This window comes from Siniperca chuatsi, linkage group LG3, assembly GCF_020085105.1.
Source record: "Siniperca chuatsi isolate FFG_IHB_CAS linkage group LG3, ASM2008510v1, whole genome shotgun sequence".
NCBI classification, from domain to species: domain Eukaryota; kingdom Metazoa; phylum Chordata; class Actinopteri; order Centrarchiformes; family Sinipercidae; genus Siniperca; species Siniperca chuatsi.
The window spans coordinates 6,228,854-6,247,150 of NC_058044.1; the positions used below are offsets into that span (position 1 = coordinate 6,228,854).

At 38.7% G+C, this 18,297-nt stretch overlaps 3 protein-coding genes across 5 annotated transcripts in view; 1 reads left to right on the plus strand and 2 right to left on the minus strand.

Moving 5' to 3' along the window:
* pvalb7 (parvalbumin 7) overlaps positions 1 to 2,662 on the plus strand; it is a 42,261-nt gene extending 39,599 nt beyond the window's left edge. For both annotated transcript variants that reach the window (XM_044187175.1, XM_044187180.1), the window contains 4 exons: positions 755 to 823; positions 1,128 to 1,257; positions 1,408 to 1,517; positions 2,277 to 2,662. In XM_044187175.1, the coding sequence (XP_044043110.1) occupies positions 763 to 823; positions 1,128 to 1,257; positions 1,408 to 1,517; positions 2,277 to 2,302 (327 nt within the window). In that variant the 5' untranslated portion in view covers positions 755 to 762 and the 3' untranslated portion in view covers positions 2,303 to 2,662. The remainder of the gene's footprint in view (positions 1 to 754; positions 824 to 1,127; positions 1,258 to 1,407; positions 1,518 to 2,276) is intronic.
* Positions 2,663 to 2,909: 247 nt separating this feature from the next.
* Positions 2,910 to 15,944, minus strand: baiap2l2b (BAR/IMD domain containing adaptor protein 2 like 2b). Of its 2 annotated transcripts, none has more exons than XM_044187138.1 (14): positions 14,982 to 15,944; positions 14,662 to 14,737; positions 13,526 to 13,612; positions 12,441 to 12,502; positions 11,649 to 11,720; positions 10,171 to 10,260; positions 9,871 to 10,002; positions 8,924 to 9,028; positions 7,686 to 7,788; positions 7,024 to 7,231; positions 6,292 to 6,357; positions 5,430 to 5,757; positions 5,240 to 5,283; positions 2,910 to 4,028 (listed from the first exon to the last, which is right to left on the minus strand). In XM_044187138.1, the coding sequence occupies exons 1-14, from the start codon at positions 15,033 to 15,035 to the stop codon at positions 3,953 to 3,955; spliced, it is 1,503 nt and encodes a 500-aa protein (XP_044043073.1). In that variant the 5' UTR covers positions 15,036 to 15,944; the 3' UTR covers positions 2,910 to 3,952. The 2 variants fall into 2 exon arrangements, with proteins under 2 accessions (XP_044043073.1, XP_044043083.1); XM_044187148.1 differs by having other exon boundaries at positions 14,845 to 15,944.
* Positions 15,945 to 16,058: 114 nt separating this feature from the next.
* fam20cl (family with sequence similarity 20 member C, like) overlaps positions 16,059 to 18,297 on the minus strand; it is a 35,838-nt gene continuing 33,599 nt past the window's right edge. Inside the window, exons 9-11 of the mRNA XM_044187127.1 lie at positions 17,760 to 17,841; positions 17,589 to 17,648; positions 16,059 to 17,261 (exon numbers count right to left, since the gene is read on the minus strand). Coding sequence (XP_044043062.1) covers positions 16,988 to 17,261; positions 17,589 to 17,648; positions 17,760 to 17,841 — 416 coding nt within the window. The 3' untranslated portion in view covers positions 16,059 to 16,987. The remainder of the gene's footprint in view (positions 17,262 to 17,588; positions 17,649 to 17,759; positions 17,842 to 18,297) is intronic.

Below are 18,297 nucleotides of genomic sequence, written 5' to 3' on the forward strand. Positions count from 1 at the left end.
GTAAGTAACAGAGAAATTGGAATTGGAAGCAAAGACCAGTAACAGCAACAAGGCAAGTTCAATCCTCCAGTCAGATGTTCGCTAGCGTCTTGTGTTATTGTATAAATAAGACACTGTATCTGTCCAACAGAGGGATGCAATGGCAAAAAGACAAGACCAAAGACATATGATTACAAACATATAGTTTTAGAAGAATAGAAAGATAATCCACATGAATAAAGAAGTAAATTATTTGTATGATTGTGTGTGTACATAGTTGTACAGTATGTATAAAAGGTGAATGGTTAGATAATGTGGTTGTGTGTGTGCATGTACAGCTGAGGTATATGTATTTGTGTCCCCTTAGTGTATGCCAGACTGTGTTTATGCTCACGTCTTAAATTCTGAACTATGGCCTTGGATCATCTCCCCTGTTGTGCCAAGTTCCACTGAGGCCGTCTTTTGAATGCCTGAATGTAATTCTACCAGGTCCACCAGGGTCAAAATCCTTTGTTTACAGTATGTTTATGTATGTCATCTCTAACCAACAGACTATATTAGTATCTCTAGCACAGAGCTTTAGTTCATTTTCTAACAACCAATACATTCTTAGACACATGCACACAGCTTTTGTACCAAATCCTCCACTCTTGTGCTCCCATTTCAGCTGTTGTCTGCACTGAACTCTTTGAAATAATGATCTTTCATGTTTCTTGTACCTTTTATGTCCTCTCTGTCCCACTCTCTCTCTCCCGCTCTCTGTCCCTCTCTCCAGCTGACAAAATGGCGATGACAGATCTGTTGAAAGCTGAGGAGATCAAGAAAGCTCTTGATGCCTTTGCAGGTCTGTAACAGTTATAGGGTCGACATGTTATTCTCAGCAGAAACAGGCCTACAAAGTTCCAGAAGTTAGCTTTGGATACTGACAGATGCAGTAAATCCACACACATTTTTATCTTTTCAACCCACTGTGTAGTAACAGTTCACACAGTTCCACAGCTCTTGAAAAACTGGCTGTGATTGCATTCATTATGCCCTATTAGGCTGATTATACAATTTTAATTACAAAACATTTCAAACTGGCTAATGGAAAGATGAAGGTAGAAGTTAGAGCTGTTTGATGGTTGAGTCTGTACCTTCTTTTGTAGCAGAAACATTCAACCCTAAAAAGTTCTTTGAAATGGTGGGAATGAAGGCCATGTCAGCTGAAAACGTCAAGAAGGTTTTCCAGGTTCTGGATGTGGACGGTAGCGGCTTCATAGAGGAGGAAGAGCTCAAGTGAGGAACTCACACCGACACACAAAAAGGGAGGCCAGGCCTGCCCAATAGACTGTACGCTGTATAAAGTGTATGTCCTGCACACTGTCATGTGTTCATTAACGCTGTCCTACAGTGATACTTTTCTGCAACACCCTGTACTTTTCTCAGATTTGTACTGAAGGGCTTTTCCAAGGACGGCAGAGATCTGACTGACGCTGAGACAAAAGCATTCCTTGAAGCTGCCGACAAAGATGGAGACGGCAAGATCGGCATTGACGGTGAGAGAATGGAGGAACACTGCAAAGTATAACAAAATGTATTATAAAAGAAAGTAGAGAAGGTAGAGGGTGGGTTAAAACAATGCAGTTTCAACAGTGAAAGCTGGGATAAATTTTCCATGACCTAAAAGTAAAAGCTGGCACATTTGTTTATGGAAATAATCATGTTTGAAAATGAATGTGCAAATAATTGTTTGATTTAAAAAAACATGACATGTAGTTTAAGTGTGAACAGGAGGTTAAGTATTTAAGATTTAGGCTAGATATATGAACTAGTTATTGTTTTAAATGGTAAGACTGACATTATTCTGTCTGCAAATTCCCTGAAAAAAGCCCATTTGTTCATACTCAATATATAAATCATTAAAAGCAGGTTACAAATATATGGTTTAATTTTTTCGCTTTAGTGAGTATTTACTGCAGTAGGATGGTGAATGTGGGATTGACTTAAAATAAACTACAGTGTGTGTGTGTGTGGTCATGGTAATGAAGGACCATGTCACCCAATGCAACGCTGCGGCTCAATGGTGTGTTTTTAAAAGTTTCTGGACAATAATGAAGCTCTATGGCACAGAGGAATAAGATATATCAGGCTATGGTTACACAGACGATACTTAGCATCAATTCATTGTCGGTCTTTTCATTGGATTTGTTGACAGCACGGAAATATAGATAATTGCCTTAGCCTTATCCTTTACGCTGTAGGTCAGTAGAGTTTGTCTCATCGTTTGTGCAAATGTTTTCATTTTTCTTTTTCAGAGTTTGAGGGCTTGGTGCATGAGTAGGGGATAGCTGAACACCCCCCTTCTTCTTCCTCCTCTTCTTCGTCCCTGCATTCATATTTTGTAACTGCCACCTTTAAACTCCTCTCACCTTCGTCGGGACCCCACACATGGAGTCAGACCAGGCCTGCTCTCTACAAAACACTACAGAGGCAGGCCGACAGGGAGTTACCATGAGGAGGAAAATACAGGCATAACAGGCACCAGTTTCATTTTTCATTTTTTTGTATATATTTAATCACACATGCTGTATGAGTTTCAGAATCATTCTTAATGATTTCATGAAGATAGTTTGTGGTCTCAAAACAGGTGGTACTAGTGTTGTAGATGGTGTTGATGTTATAAAGACTTCTTAAATCTTAATTTTCTTCCTCTGTGTATTTCAGGTTGTGCATTTTGTCTCATTGGTTTTACTTCTAGATGTTCACATATCAGTGCACTTTCCTCCCACTCTTCTTCCTTATCCACCTTCCCTGACCTCACCTCCTCTCCTCTATCCCTCCTCCTCCACACTCCCTGCCTCTGATCAGATGATGTAGTAAATAAAATTATATATAAGGAGAGCTGTGAAGAGAAAAAAGATCTGAGTAAGAAATGATAATAAAAAAACTTGAGTAATTACTGTCTCTTTACTTATTGTTACTCACAGTGGACACAAAACATTAAATACACGCACTGAACATTGCAAAACATGTCAATCACAGGACAGTGAAGAGGATTACAAATTTACAATCAGTAGGTGAGAAGCTGTGGCCTGAAGGAAAACTATTAGATCCGATGTGTATCATAGTGTATTTAGGATCAAATACAAAAGTGGCCCAAGTCAGAGTTGAAAGGATAATATTTTTATGTTCAGATCTATCAAATCAGATCTGTGTCACATGAATAAAAAATTCTGATTTGGGACACATTTGCTTATAAAATGAGCATAGCATGAGAGCAAGACACATGACAGCTTAAGCAAATAAAATAAACATGTGCTATTATCAGCTTAAAGGAATAGTTTGACATTTTGGGAAATACCGTTATTCACTTTTCTTGCCTAGATTTAGATGAGAAGATCAATACCACTCGCATGTCTGTACACTAAATATGTTGCAGCCAGGTAACTTAGCTTAGCATAAAGACTGGAAACGGGACAACAGCTAGAATGGCTCTGTTCAGATGTAACAAAAACAAAAAAGGTGCTGGTAGGTGGATTTTGTTACCTTTGGGCAGACCCTGGCTAGCAGTGTACCCTTGTTTCAAGTATTTTTGCTAAGCTAACCAGCTGCAGACAGATATGAGAGTGGTATCGATCCTCTCATCTAACCTTCGAGCGAGCATATTTCCCAAAATGTCTAACTATTCCTTATCTATATAAAAACTTAAATACTGTACAAAGAGTTGATAAAACAACTATTTTAAAAGTTTATGGTTTTGATATTAAATTACTTAGATGTACTACAGTATCACTTTTGCTTTTCGTATAAGAAATACCTCATCTTAACACTGTACAAAAAACTCACCAAACTTTCCTCTGCCCCTCTGGCTCAAAGCCTTCACATTTCAGAGATGTCATTACATTCTCCTGAAACAAAACTGCATATCCTGCCTGCACAACCTGATCTGGCAGCCTCGGTTACAAACCCTGCCTGCATGAGCAATGACGGATCAGGGGATACGAGGAGCAGATCTGTCATTGGTCGTCGTGGGGCGAAGCTTTACAGTGGCGAATGGGTTTGTGCCTCTGAAACAAGAGGATGACAAAAAATGTAACACAATACCTCACGGGCTCAAATGCTTTCTGCCAACACAAATAAACCACATATACACACATGCACACACTCCAGGTTGGGAAACTAACACCAGACCCTAGCCAGAGGATGGTCAATTTTGACTGTGGCTAGGGAGCATGCTTAATAGGGTCTCCTTTTTTCTAAAACTCAAATTTGACTACGGCTTATTGGTTTAAACATCTGTGGTTGGAATTAGGGTGTAACCCATTTTTTGAGGCTGATAATGATGATCATTTTAAAGTTTAAACATGATCACTTTACATTTGTGTTAATTATACAATATCTAGGATCTATCCTTTGATTCCAAAAAAACTTCCGCAAAATGTATTCAGTTATTTCCTTTACAACTGCATTCTTGTTGAGGTGCACATAAATGGATACTTAAAGTGTCCATTGAAACCCAGACAACTGCTATGAGCACAAAGCCACTACTCTTCATATTCCTGATACATGATCATGCATACTTGTACGGAATCAACACACCGGCTGTGTTTGGAATCGCATACTAACGTACTATTTATTCTAAGTATGACGTCAAATTGAGTATGTAGTGCGCTCCAACGACATAGTATTTAGATTTTGTGTATGTGAGAAATGCCTGGATGTATACTAGATTAGCAAGAATTTTTGAGTATACAGCGTGAGCTTACGGGATATACTCAACTGTATGTACCCCACAATGCTTTGTGTATCTTCAGAGTGCGCAATTTCAGAGATTTTGAGCCAGGCTAAAAGCTGATAATATGTAATTTTATTAGGTTTTAATATTTTTTCAGGCGAGAAAGTAACCATTTAGATTCCCAATAAGTGGTCAGTTTATCCAAATAACGTCTGTTTGGAAATTTGCTGAGACGTTTTCGGAGATGTGAGGGAGCAGCTGGCTGGGTGAGATCGGCCGTCAGTTATGTGATACGAGTATACTTCAGTGTGAACAGTCTGCTGGTAATGGCATACTTAATTGTTCATTTAGCAAGCAGTAAGCAGTATGCATGAGGCAGCCACTGTGTTGAATTAGGATAATTTCAGACAAATGATTCCCAGATACAACACCAAACAGCCAATAGATAATCCCTAATAAATGGTCAAACAGGTACTGGAATTCATTAAGCACTGAATCCAGGGAATACTTTTTTTCTGTCAACCCATACACACTGAATATTACCTGGGAAACAGTGGGTTTTCAGGTGGCCCATGGGGTGATAATGCCTAAGAAAAGAGAGGATTGCCAATGTGAACAACCAAAACAAGTAAAGTAGGATTAGCGTACCAGGGTTACTTTATATGGAACAGAAGAAAAAAGTGTTTTGCCATCCTTTGAGAGTAAATTCTTTTCAGAATCAAACCTCTGGTACCTGGACATCAGATGCTGATTCACCCTTCCTGTCAGGGAGGGGAGAGATTGGTCGAAAATCTGCAGAGCCCCTTCTAAGATTCTGACTCGGGGGAAGAGGAGGCGGTGGAGGAGGAGGTGGAGGTGGGTGTTCATTGAAGCTCTTCGTCTGACTGGGCTCCAGCTTCTTCTCAGGGAGAGGAGAGTTCGGCCGGAAGTCTACAGAGGCTCTGCGGTTGGGTGTGGCTGGTGGTGGGACATCTCCATAGCTTTTGCTCTCTGATTGGTCAGTATAGGTGTCAGTGGGGTCCCGCAGATTGTTCATACTGTGGCTTCTTAGAGAACCACCACTGAGGGGTCAAAGGCGCACATATAGGAGCTTTTAGTGATTCATAATAGGACAGTGACCTGGAATATTTTGGTGACTTACTTCTGGACTGGGTATGTTCCACAAGCCTATATATTTTTTCTTACAGAGCAGCAATCTAAATATACATTTTAGGTACAAGTACAGCATTAGTACAGTCATTATGTGGTGTGATTCCTGTAAGACAACAATCTTTTCTCTTGGTGTTCAGCGTCAGGCCAAAGTTTAGGATCTGCAAAAAAACAGTGCTCCTAAAAGTGTTAGGCATTTGGTCTCGTGCAGGAGGACACTTTAGCAGGTCTTACGCTGGCCAACATCTCGGAGTAGATCCATTTTTCCAGGTGAGGGTCTCTCTAAATCCAAGGTCAACCTGTCACACTGAAATTTGTCACCCTGTCACCCTGTACCTTGTAACAGGCAGAAATGTTGGCCACTATATTATGGAGGTGGATTGTTTCCGACATCTAAACTTCTCTGCAGAAATTTGCTGTGCAGAGTGATAGTTAGTAATTCCTACCTTGTTGCTAAAGTGTTGGAGAAGTCCTCGATAGGGGCCACATAAGCTGCAGGGAACCAGCCCTGACTGGAGGAGATAAGGCAGATACAGATGAGGAAACAACACACAAAACTCAATCTCTATTAATCCTCTTGTCATTGTACTAGGATTATATATTGTAAAACATTCTATCAGACAAAACACACTGTATTTTTCAGACAGTGTCTATGAACTTCTATGTGAACTGCTCTTGATTATCAAACAAGTATTTTGTTTCACAGTAATCTTTTGTGCTCTTGCCAGAATGAAAAAGCTTTACTGCCTTATTGCACAAAAGGACACTTGTACATCTGTGCTGCTTTGCTGAGTTGCTGATCAATACCCATGACTCAAAAATTACATTGAAAGGTGCTGAGATTTCTCTTTTCAAAACACTCAGCCTATTCTCTACTTCCAAGGCCATCAACCTACTGCCTATACAAATGAGTAATCAGCATTGCCAGACATTTTGTTCTCATGATAAATGAACAAATGACAGTATTGTTACAATGTTGATTACATTTTCTTTTGTATCTCTAATAATTAGTTTCTCTAATAATTTAGCTTTCTCAGACCTGTTGTGACAATGTGATTCACTGCCAATTGTACAAAGAGGAGGGAGAAGGCTAAGAAGCAATGGTTGTGCCAGAGATTTATCAGTTGCAATTCCTTCCTGCACCTGCATGCATACAGTCTTCTATCTCAGCTACCCACCGCAGGCTGCTGTCAGTGCGTCCATACAGCCAGCCGTTGCGTGGCTCCTGGACCAGTACAGTGACAGTCTCTCCCCTGTTGAAAGGTAGAAGCTTTGGGTTGGATGAGGAGGGATGAGACACCAGGGCTCTCATGGCTCTCCCTCCACCCAGACCCAGAGATTCCCCCACTGAGCTGGAGCGAGAGCGGCTGGGGAGGGGAGACGGCGCTGGAGGGGGGAGAACAAGTGGAGGAGGAACAGAGCGTAAAAGAGGAATAGGATGGAAAGAGAGAGAGAGAGAGAGAGTTGGACATAAAATAGTCATGGAAAAACTTTTCTGCCTCATGCTTAACACGACATTGAAAAAGCAAATTCAAAGACAGGTGTGGGACCATTCTGGGTATTCATAAATGAATGAGAATTCACAGGCAAAAATAAAATAACTAATTTATTCATTTTTATTATTATAATATTTATTATTATCATTATAAGACATGAATGAAAGAACTCTATTATGTTAATTTACACAATACCAATGTACATAACAGTGTTTATTGGTTGTGTAAGTCTAATGCTGCAGAGGCAAATACTGCTGATCTTGTTTGGCTTCAAAAGTTGTCAGAATGTAATCACATTAATTTACAACAATCAAATCTTTCACAAAGTACAGTCTTCCTCCCACCTCTAGAGGGCACTCTGCCCAGTGCCTGCTGCTCCCTCCTTGCCCAGGACATATCTTCATCTCTGGCTACTGTCTGCAACAGGGAGCTCACTGAACCTCGCAGCTGGTCAGAAACAACATAAATTAACTGCTGTGTCCACACAATTAAAATTATTAATTGAAACCTACCACAATTAGGTTTTTTGCTTTCAGCGGGAAGCTTAAATTTACTGCAGCTGATAGACCATGAAGAAGCTGCGTTGGTGCTGGATTTATTTGTAGCATCTGTGCAGAGCCACAATGACTTGCTGTCTAAATGTATACAAAACATTTTTAACTGAAATATTTCAGTCATTACGTAAATAATTGTGATCCATTCTAAGAAATTCAACACTTCCTGCAGGTGATTTACACTCAGAAGCCACTTTATTAGCTACACCTGTAAAATCTAAGCCAGGTCAGCCATAAATTATACCTTTACAACGATAATAATGTTCAGTTTTGACCTCTGTCAGAGAGGTATTAATTTTACCATTATTTTTATTATTGAGGTTGTCGTTTGCAGTGGGGTTCAAATTGACTGCATCATATTGAGAGATTGTTTTGCCCACAACATTTACAAACATGAAGGGAGAAGAATATTACAAACATCTCTCAATATAATGCAGTGCAGTTAAACACCACTGCAAACCACAACCTCAATAATAAACACTTAGTTAAATTAATACCTCTCTAACAGTGTCAATCAAAGCTGAACATTATTATCTTGTAAAGATAACATTTATGGCTGAGCTGTTGTACTGGATCGCATCAAATATCCATGAGTGTACAGTAAAAACCTTTCAATGCAGTGAACAAATAACGACCCCTGAACCACTGGACGGAAGTGCCAGAGCATATTAAAAACCAGGGAATGCTTCTTACTAAAACATAATACAGTAGTATACTGATAAAACAAGGGAATTGGGTGTAAAAGACTGTGCCTAATGATATCTTGTCTCTAATAAAGGCCTGTTCTCTCTAGTTGATAATAACAAAGGCCCTGGCCCCTATTTGATAATTTATGGTATTTTTAACGCAGCACAGGGTGTGCGGTTCTCCATAAATCATGTCACTGGGGCTATATACAGACACTGATGCAGCATCCCAAGTCAGCACAGCTTCTTTTCAGGCTGCCTGGTGCTTAGAATACTAATTAACTGAGTATAATGTTCACATTGGCTCAAAATAATTGACTAAACCATGTAACGCATTGGTACCTGGGCCTCTTGGTCCAAATGGGTGGGAGTTCGCGGTCTGGACCCTCTGGTGTCAGTCACTTTCTCCTTCCATCCATCTGCCTTTTGCTGGAGAGATGTACCAGTCTGAAAAAAGATGGGAGGTGAGCACTTCATTAAATCTCAGTCTGATCAGACAGAAACAAAATGAACAGAAACACTTCAGTAAATGAGACAACAGACACTGAGACGTGAATTCCATCAGATAATCAAGCAATTGACATGGAATAAAAATGCAGTGCAGCCCAATGTCTCGGCCACGGTGGCTGAAAGAAAACATAACTGTTGCAAAGACAATGATGCTGACGTGGGTAAATACGGTGTCAGCTAAACCACATCCAAAAGTCATTTCATAATCATAATGTTTGAAAATGAAAATGTGTATATTTACAGTATCCACTACATACCTGTAAAAGGAAGTAAAATTTGTATTATTGCAAAAGGTAACTATAAATATTCAAATCTTATTTTCATTACAAAACTTCTACAATTCCCTTAATTATTCAAGGTGTACTATTCCATCAGCACTAATCGACTGAATAATACCTTGCAACGCCTGTATCTAAAGTAAAGTCTCCTTATGTTTGATGTATACTACAGGGAATGCACATTAACCAAAAGGTAGAAGCTTTGTAGTGCATTTTTCATGTATACTTTGCTCATTGGTTTGCAATTTTAAGTAATCGTTTGCTTGCTTTTTGATTAAGTAGCCTAGACTTAGCCTGCTCTGCATGTTAGCCTTGCAACACAGGTAACCATTTTAAATTGAGCCAGTCAAAGGGGTTAGACCCAAAGTTAGCTCAATAAATTGCTAATTTTACTTTTTAAAACATGCCACAGGAGGAGGCAGGTTGCTCTGGCTTGCCCAGTTGTTGTGTGGTGCTGGTGAGTGTGTGTGTGTGTGTGTGTGTGTGTGTGTGTGTGTACACCTTGTTTATAAGGAAGAGCAGTGACTGAGTGAGGCCACAGTGTTTCTCTGCCAAAAAGCGATACCTCCTCTCCTCCTCCTTCAGGATCTCCTGCTGGCTCTGCCTCAGGTACAGCATGTACTCACTGTTCTCCTAAAACACACACACAGGGAAGCATGCACACAATGTACATCCACACACACACAGTCCAGTAGCAATCCTTCTGTACCATTGTATACATGTCATTTCTTATATGTGTATGTGTGCACTATATTTAAGTGAGTATGTGAACCTGTGTAGTGTTTATGTTTGTGTAACTACCAGAGAGTCTCTGTAAGCTCCTCGTCTGAGCTGTTTCTCCAAAGCCTCTGCCTGGTTCCTCACCTCCAGCTCATACACTCGGCGACTACCCTGCAGCACAGGAAACAGTTGGATTTTGAGGGACAGTTCACCCCAAAATAAAAAAATACATATTTTTCTTCTTACCTGTAGTGCTATTTATCCTTCTAGATTGTTTTGGTGTGAGTTGCCGAGTTTTAGAGTTATCGGCCATAGAAATGTCGGGACTATGTGGCACTCATGTAGGTATCGGTAGAAAGAAAATAGTTCCTACATAAAACTGCTCACAACAAATCTGTGGATTATCTTGAGTAACCGGGTCATGATTTCTGGAAAGAGACATTGCTGTTTGAGTTTTTCAAATGTATTTCTTGGCGCTTTGAGCACCACAAACCGAGTGCCATCTAATTCTATTATATTCAAAAACGGCAGACATCGCTACGGTCGATATCTCCAAAACTCTGCAACTCACAACAGGTAATAATACATATTTTTGATTTTGGGGTGAACCGTGCCTTTAAGAAGCTCTGATGTGATAATGAAAAGTTTTCCTAAATTAGACATTTTCTACAAACATCTCACTTTACGGACAGTTTTGGACTAACTACCTCTCAACTGAATCTGTTCTTGACTGACTTAACCTCACTGAATAATTCAGACTCAGATGGGTATTTGACCTGCAGATTTGCTTCATTTGGATTATAGGCGGTGCTGTATCTAAATCAGTGTCTTGTATTGTGATTGTTCCGCAGATGAGGACTTAAAGCGGATTTGAGGTTCATATAGGTGAAAATGCAATAAATGTGGATAAAAATGACCAGATACATGGGAGGTATTCTTTCAAAGTTGTCTACAGCAACAAGATTGTCTGCGAATGGCCAACCAAAAAGAAAAAGTTACTGGTCAATTGCAGTGGCGTTCTCTTGTCTTATTGGAGGATGTGTGAAGATAAATTTTGTTGTACTACCATTAATGTAGGTACGCTTCAGGAGACATCATTAGGAAAATTGCAACAAACGCAAACTCCACAATATACTGTACACATCAGTAGCTTCCATATGTTGATCCACAAAGTAGGAATTAGCAACAATCCTTAAATTTATTTAAGCAACTTCACTAAACATTTATTTGCAAAATTATACTGAGGAATATCTTACTGACTCTCTCAGAATTTTATTTCTATTCAGCCAATAACTTGAAAAATATTTATAATATAATACTATAATAATACTATGTTTATGCAGACCTTCCACTGAGAACATATAGAATAGCTGCTTAATTGTTATCATAAACCATACTCCTAACCTAAATAGCCCATTAAAAACCCAGTCATCAGAATCAGAATCAGAAATACTTTATTATTGATCCCCGTAGGGAAACGCTTTAATGGTAGCTATAAAAACATATGCTTGGTAGCTGGTAGCTATAAAAACATATGCTTTTCCCCTCTGTAAACTCACATCAATGTACTCTTCATCCAACTTGACATTCTTCTCCATGGCTTGCAACACCTCTATCTGGAACCATCGAAACTGTAGCAGGAAGAAAAACAATGTCCCTGTGATGTAGCCAAGTCATTAAGGAAACTGTCCCCTTGTTAAAACTGTAGTTGTCAATACCAGGTTGATGGTTTTGTTTGACTACATCTATATGCAAATGTGCTACGGCCAACTTTTTAATCAGAGGCCACGTTTTGCTTATTCACATCACTGAAAACCACTGCAATCAAGCACAAGGGTTCGAGTGGCACTATGAATTTTAAACAAGCAGTGAAATGCAAGCAGGAACTCGTCTCCCAAAAGCTTTCTGTAAAGCTCAGCTTTGGTGCACCAGTTTGGAATGAGTCAAAAGTGATTTTATCAGCATCCTACACAAATTTCTTAATTAACAAAGGTTAATTCATATTAAACAATATCTGGGTAAAATCCAAACAAGTGTATTTCTTGTATGTATTCTTTTATGCTATATGTCATTGCTACTCATTTATGTTAAAAGTCAATTGGATTTAATAAAACCACAGCTTGTTTTAGCAAGATGAACCTGTCACTTGGGAAATAATTTATTGTGGTTATTATTTATAAATATGACCTGATCACCACCAAGCATAATTACAAACCAATAAAAACATGTACACTTTTTGTTAAACTTTTCAAGACACTTCAATTCTAAGGTTTATCCTGCATTTCCAAGACTGCTGGGATCCTGTGTTTTGGTTTGAATAACATGAGTATTGACTGAAGATATATACTGACCACTCCCTCCATCTCCGCGGTGAGTCTCCTCTGTGTTTCTGATATCTGGATCAGGACATCCCCTGTTTAAAACAAAAAGATGGGTAAATCAGAAACTTGACTGACCAAAAAGGGACGAGATCAACCCACACACATAATTTAAAATATCAAAAAAGCTTTAGGTGGTCTGAACTATTTCTAAATGTTACATATTATATTGTTATATCTAGAATACAAAAGATCCAGTTACATTTTGACTTACCAGTGATGTCATTTTCTATGAATTTATGTCCATTACAAAAGAAAGGCACAATATTTTAGCGGGGATGTCAGTAATTTGATATATGACTTTAACACAATTCAAGACCACTCAAGTCATCTAGAGATTCCTTTGATCTAACCAGCTGGACTGCTAAGATGGTGGAAAGTTAGCTAAACCCTTTATATTATGGGTGCCTCTGGTCTTGTCTATTGTCATGGATTGTGGTTGCACTAATGAATTGAGTGCAGCTGAAAGACTGTCCCCATCTATAATTTAGAGGCCGTCACTCAATAGGGCCCCTGGTCACGCTGTGGCTCCCTGACCTTCTCAGTGAGCCAACCTAGCAGAACTTCAAGTGTCATGTGGTGCTAGCACTGGTGTATGAGCCCACACAATCTCAATGGTGATACGTTAGCATAATGCTAATTACAGCTAACAATCACACATACCCAGGGTCAGAGTGAAAGTAAAGCTTGTGGAAAATATCCAGTCATGCATGCACTCAGAACTGCGCACATACACATTCAAATACACATACATGAGCGCACACACAGAGACACACACAGAAGAGGATGAGAAAGAGCAGTGGAAAGCAGTGAAAATTTTAAGGTTAATCAGAATCAGAAATACTTTATTTAAACCCCCGAGGGGAAACTCTTGTGATGAGTATATGTTGTATTTTATAATCTGGGATGTGTCAGTATGATTGGGCTCGACATTAACTTGATAGAGCACTTGGACATCTCTAGAGGGCAGTTCTGTTTCTGTAATGAATGCAATAAATTAAGGGTGAAACCTGTAATGGAAAGACTGAGTAATCAATCACACATACACACACACTTACCAAGAGAGCGAGATGAAAGCGTGTGAAGGGCCTGGTCACCCATCTTAGCCACAGCGCTGAAGTAGGCCTCACTGCAAACAGCTAAGGCTGTGGGGCACACACACAAAAATGCACAACAAACTAAAAACTTTTCAAATACTTAACATTATAAACGTATAGGCTTTGGAGTCAAATCACAGCCTGTTAAACTACTCCTAAATGGGTCAAACAATTCTGCCTTTATTCATTAAAAAACACAAGCCTCGCACTGCTGACATGTGATGTGTGCTTTTGGTCTAGAAATAGCCCCATGTCAGTGGGTATAGTTTTACCACGCTGCCTTGTTGCCCTGTGACTGATGGCCTGTTCTTGTTTTATCAGGCAGAGAGGTGCATTAATGATACATGCTGCTCACCCAGTTACTAACATAACACAGGATAAAGATTGGAGATATGTAGACAGGGGTACCTCAGGCTTTGATGAAAACAGGTTTAAATTCTGCTCCATATTGCTATCAGTACTGAAATATAAACTTCATATTACATGTTTTATTTGAAGTATAAACTTAATTTTGGCTCACTACTCAACTGTATAACTGTATGAAGCCAACTCCCTATACAAACCCAGTGACTTCTAGCTTCCAGAAAAAGTTGTGTTTGTTCACAAACGCTAAATAAACTTTGCTAGTGCATTAAAAACAACCTAGGTAAAACTTTCAGTGCTACAAATTATCTTTGTTAGTACTAACATCAACTAAGACAAAATCCAGCTACAGAATCAACAGTATTATGTCCTCTGATTAACATTTGATTGTGTATTATGTATTTTACACATTAAGTATAGTTAGTTTCTATTTCTGTCATGCCAAACATCTGGCTCATCCTACATGGGATTACCGTTAATTGTCAAACATCAAAATCTTCTTGTAACACAAAACCAAAAGAAAAAAAGATGTTGGTTACATCATTATATGTACTTCTATATACTTTTAAATAACATATTTATATGTGTAAATTGACAATTAAAAATGAAAAGTGTACATTTAAATGATCAAAATAACTATTAGAAAATGTCTGTCTCATAAACACATGTGCATGCACACACACACACACTTAATCACCCACACATCTACCCACCAGTCACTCAAACTCACTCACCTTGGAAAGCTTTGACATAGCTGTTTCCTAGAGAAACAAGCTTCTGGAGGCCAGGATTGAAGTGCTCCATCAGGTTCTACAGTAACACACATGCACAAAGAGAAATAAAACACACCAAAAGAAACAATTGTTACTTCAGCTATCACTAAACACACTGGAATTTTAAATCTGATCGATACTCACCCAAGTCACTCCAGCTAGGCCATGTTTAAATATACATCGTAATTCTTCCTCCCATTTGAAACACTACATTACAGCTCATGTGTCCACACCATGAACAGAAACCAAAAGTAGAGAACAAGGAGACAACATAAACTTACCAAATAGACAGTTAAAGTTGACCTGTGCAGCTGGTCACTGGTGGCTCCCGACATAGTGACGAATTTCAAAGACAATAAGAACCTCAAACAAAGAAAAAGCCTAAAACAAATTTACGTCAGAGACAGAACAAACTTCTGTAAACAGTCTGTATTCCCATTCAAACTTCTGAAGAAGTTTCCTCAGGCGTTTCTTGTCCTTTGTGTATCAGCGTCTTAGGGCAGTGAAAGTCACCTCCCACTGTTCCTGCTGTTGTTCCAAAGACCGAAAACACCTGTCTGATAGAATGATAGTGCTTTCCTCCCTCTCTCCCTTTTTCTGTCATTTGCTAATGAGCTCTTTTACCCCCTTGTCATCAACAGTTTTCATGGAAAGAACGAGCAAGCGAGCGAGGGGAAGAGAAAAGGGAGTAGGTGCCATCGATATGACCGAGCCAGGTAAATTATTGATTGAAGCCCTGAAAGGAAAGGAGGAGGACAGCCAGCTGCCCAACTAGCTGTGACGTACACTCACACCTAAGGGAGGACCTCAACGTGAAATAAACTACTGCCTTAAAAAAGGTACATATTAAGTACTCATATACAGTTAGATACAAAGACATTACTCCACAAACTATTAGGACACTTGCTCTCGAATGCTTCAAATACTACGAGAAGAGTACTCAATCATACAGGTACATTTGCTTCATAAGACTAATATCAAATGAAATAATATCTATGAGCTATATACTGTAAACCTTTCCCACACCAAGTGCATGGAAATAATATAAGGAATAAAGATCACCTTCTCTGTCCATCAACAGACCAACATATTGAATCCAGATGAAAGCTACGATCTCTGACTCTAGTTGTCAGTCGAAAAGAGGAGAGGCACGTTGAAGACAAATCTTGAAACAATTCACAGGTGCATTAAAGAAGCAGAAGGTGCAATTCAAAATTTAGAGGATGCTTCTGATGTTTTGTACTTTATACTGTAGTTGAACCACACTAGAAGTCCACTCCACTAGAAGCTCTTTTCATTATTTGTAATGTAGCAGAAATCCTAACAGATAATTATATTTGAAATAATAACAATTTTGCTAATGGTGCCAGAATCTGAGGCCTCTATATTTATTATTCCTTAACAAGTTTAATTGTTTCTTTTAGTGTCAACAAGCAACATATTTTAATTTGCCTTTATCAGTCAGTTTGTGTTTATGAGTGTGTTGAATTAATCACAACAATGTTACACTTCATATGGTCAGTATCAATAACAAGTTGTTGAAATATTCATATTTCAAATATTTAGAAAATATTTGGGAAATATAGACTGAAAAAAACACACACCAAGGAAAAAAGTAAGGACAATACTAAGTTATTAATACTTTAACATTGAAGAAAATTATTATTGTCAAGGAATGCAAAAAAAAAGACAAAACTAAAATCTAATTGTTTGTCACCGGTCAAACTAACCTGCATCTCAAACATGTCATCACAAATCCCCTCCCTTATTACATACACAGACACAAACATTTTAACCTGTAGCAGACCAATTTTCTCGACATCACATTTGAATGTAACAACTTTTCAAGTAAATGACAAAACTTGATAATAATTAAAATACTTCTTAAAAGTCTTACAGTTGTATAATATCTGACAAAGAATGCATTCCATTGTTGCTTCCCATCATATGCATAAACCTAAAACTCTTCATAACTTTTAAAACATTGTGAGCTGGCAACATGGATTTGCAGTGCAGTTTTTTGGATGCTGCCATTCTGAAAACAATTTTCCCTTTGAGTAGGACACCGTTACATTGCAGTGGCTAGAATTAATTTGTGTCCCTCTTCATGTTTTGTCCTGTTTACACAACCTGTTTTACTGTAACTGGGAATGTTAGGACACCATTAAGTCCTTGTGACTTTAACTATGACATTAATGTAACTGCTGATACCATTTTGTATGTCCTAGTGTGACATGTAATCATATCATATACATCGATAGAACATAAGGTACAGGTACAGACTGCCCTACCCAGCAGGTGTGACCGTGTCTTTCAAGTAGGAAATGTCGTCATAGATGACCTCATCATCACCACCATCTTCACTCTGTCTCTTTTGGCAACGACTTACAGTCTCCAGCAAAGTTTTCAAGCGCCGATCGAGAGCAGTGAGGTGGGGCTCCGACAGCAGTGCAGCCACACTGTGAAGAGGATCATGGGAGAGCGAGGCCCTCATGACATCACTGAGACGATACTGTGGCAGAGACAGTAGACGCAGGCGTAGCCAGGTGGAGCGACGGATTCTAGAGAAAGAGCAAAATGAAAGGGAATGGTGTTGGAAAGAAAAGAGGATAGGATGGGGTGATTAGGGAGGAAGAATTAACAGAGAAGAAAATAGGAAGAAAATGGTGAGATACAGCGTCTGATGGTTACAGCAGAGTTGTATTTTGGAACTATGGATGTTTCTGTGCACTTCTTGAAACCAAGGAACCCCCTTTTTGGCTACATCAGCTGTGTTTCATGTTTTTTTTTGTGATATTAAAGTGATATTGTATGTGATTATTTTTTTCTGACAACATAGTTGAGACACAAGGACAATTCTAAAAATGTGATCATATTTTCATTTGTACCTGCAACACTGTTCTAGAGGAGTGAGAATAGAAGGCTCATCTTTGGAGTGACGACCAAATCTGCAATGAGAACTAGAGTCAGTCAAGCCACATCGCAATTACAACCCCAGCAACCACTACGAAAAAGTTTATTAACATAGACACACACACTAACACACCAGAAATACTCACGCCCTCCCGTTGTCAAGGTGTAGTAGAAAAGTATTGTTGCCAAACTTCTCAAAAGTTTCATAATGGTGCCTGTCCATGTTACCTAGAGGAAAAAAGGAAAAAGGAATTTGGTTACTATTGTCAACAAAGTTCACACCTCCTTTGTAGAGCTTTCTGCTGTAAGTATCCTGTGATAGAGTGCATACTGTCTATCAAAAACTTAAGTATTTCTCAAACATTCAGTTGAAAACAGTTTTGTCATGACAAGCACATGTTAAACAATGAAATTACATTTACAAGTGCTAAAACTAAATACAGCACGTGTCATGACATAAACAGCTTTGTAATGTTTACAAACACATAATTTGTATGTGTTCATTGATTATAAATATATTTGCTATGTTTTTGCTACATACATCTGGACAAACAGCTATTTTTCAAAAATAATTCAAAATGATATAATACAATATGCCAATACTGATACACAGAGGATAACTGCAAATATATTTGAGGGCATTTTATGTGTGTTTCTATGTGTGGGTGCAAAATCATATATGTG

Excerpts from the sequence above, each read along its gene's own strand:
- baiap2l2b (XM_044187138.1), bottom strand. The coding sequence starts at position 15,035 with ATGTCGGGAGCCACCAGTGACCAGCTGCACAGGTCAACTTTAACTGTC. Across the intron at positions 10,261-11,648 it reads TGGATGAAGAGTACATTGAT|GGTAGTCGCCGAGTGTATGA; the intron begins GTGAGTTTACAG and ends CCTGTGCTGCAG. Across the intron at positions 5,284-5,429 it reads AATCAGCATCTGATGTCCAG|GCATTATCACCCCATGGGCC; the intron begins GTACCAGAGGTT and ends CTCTTTTCTTAG.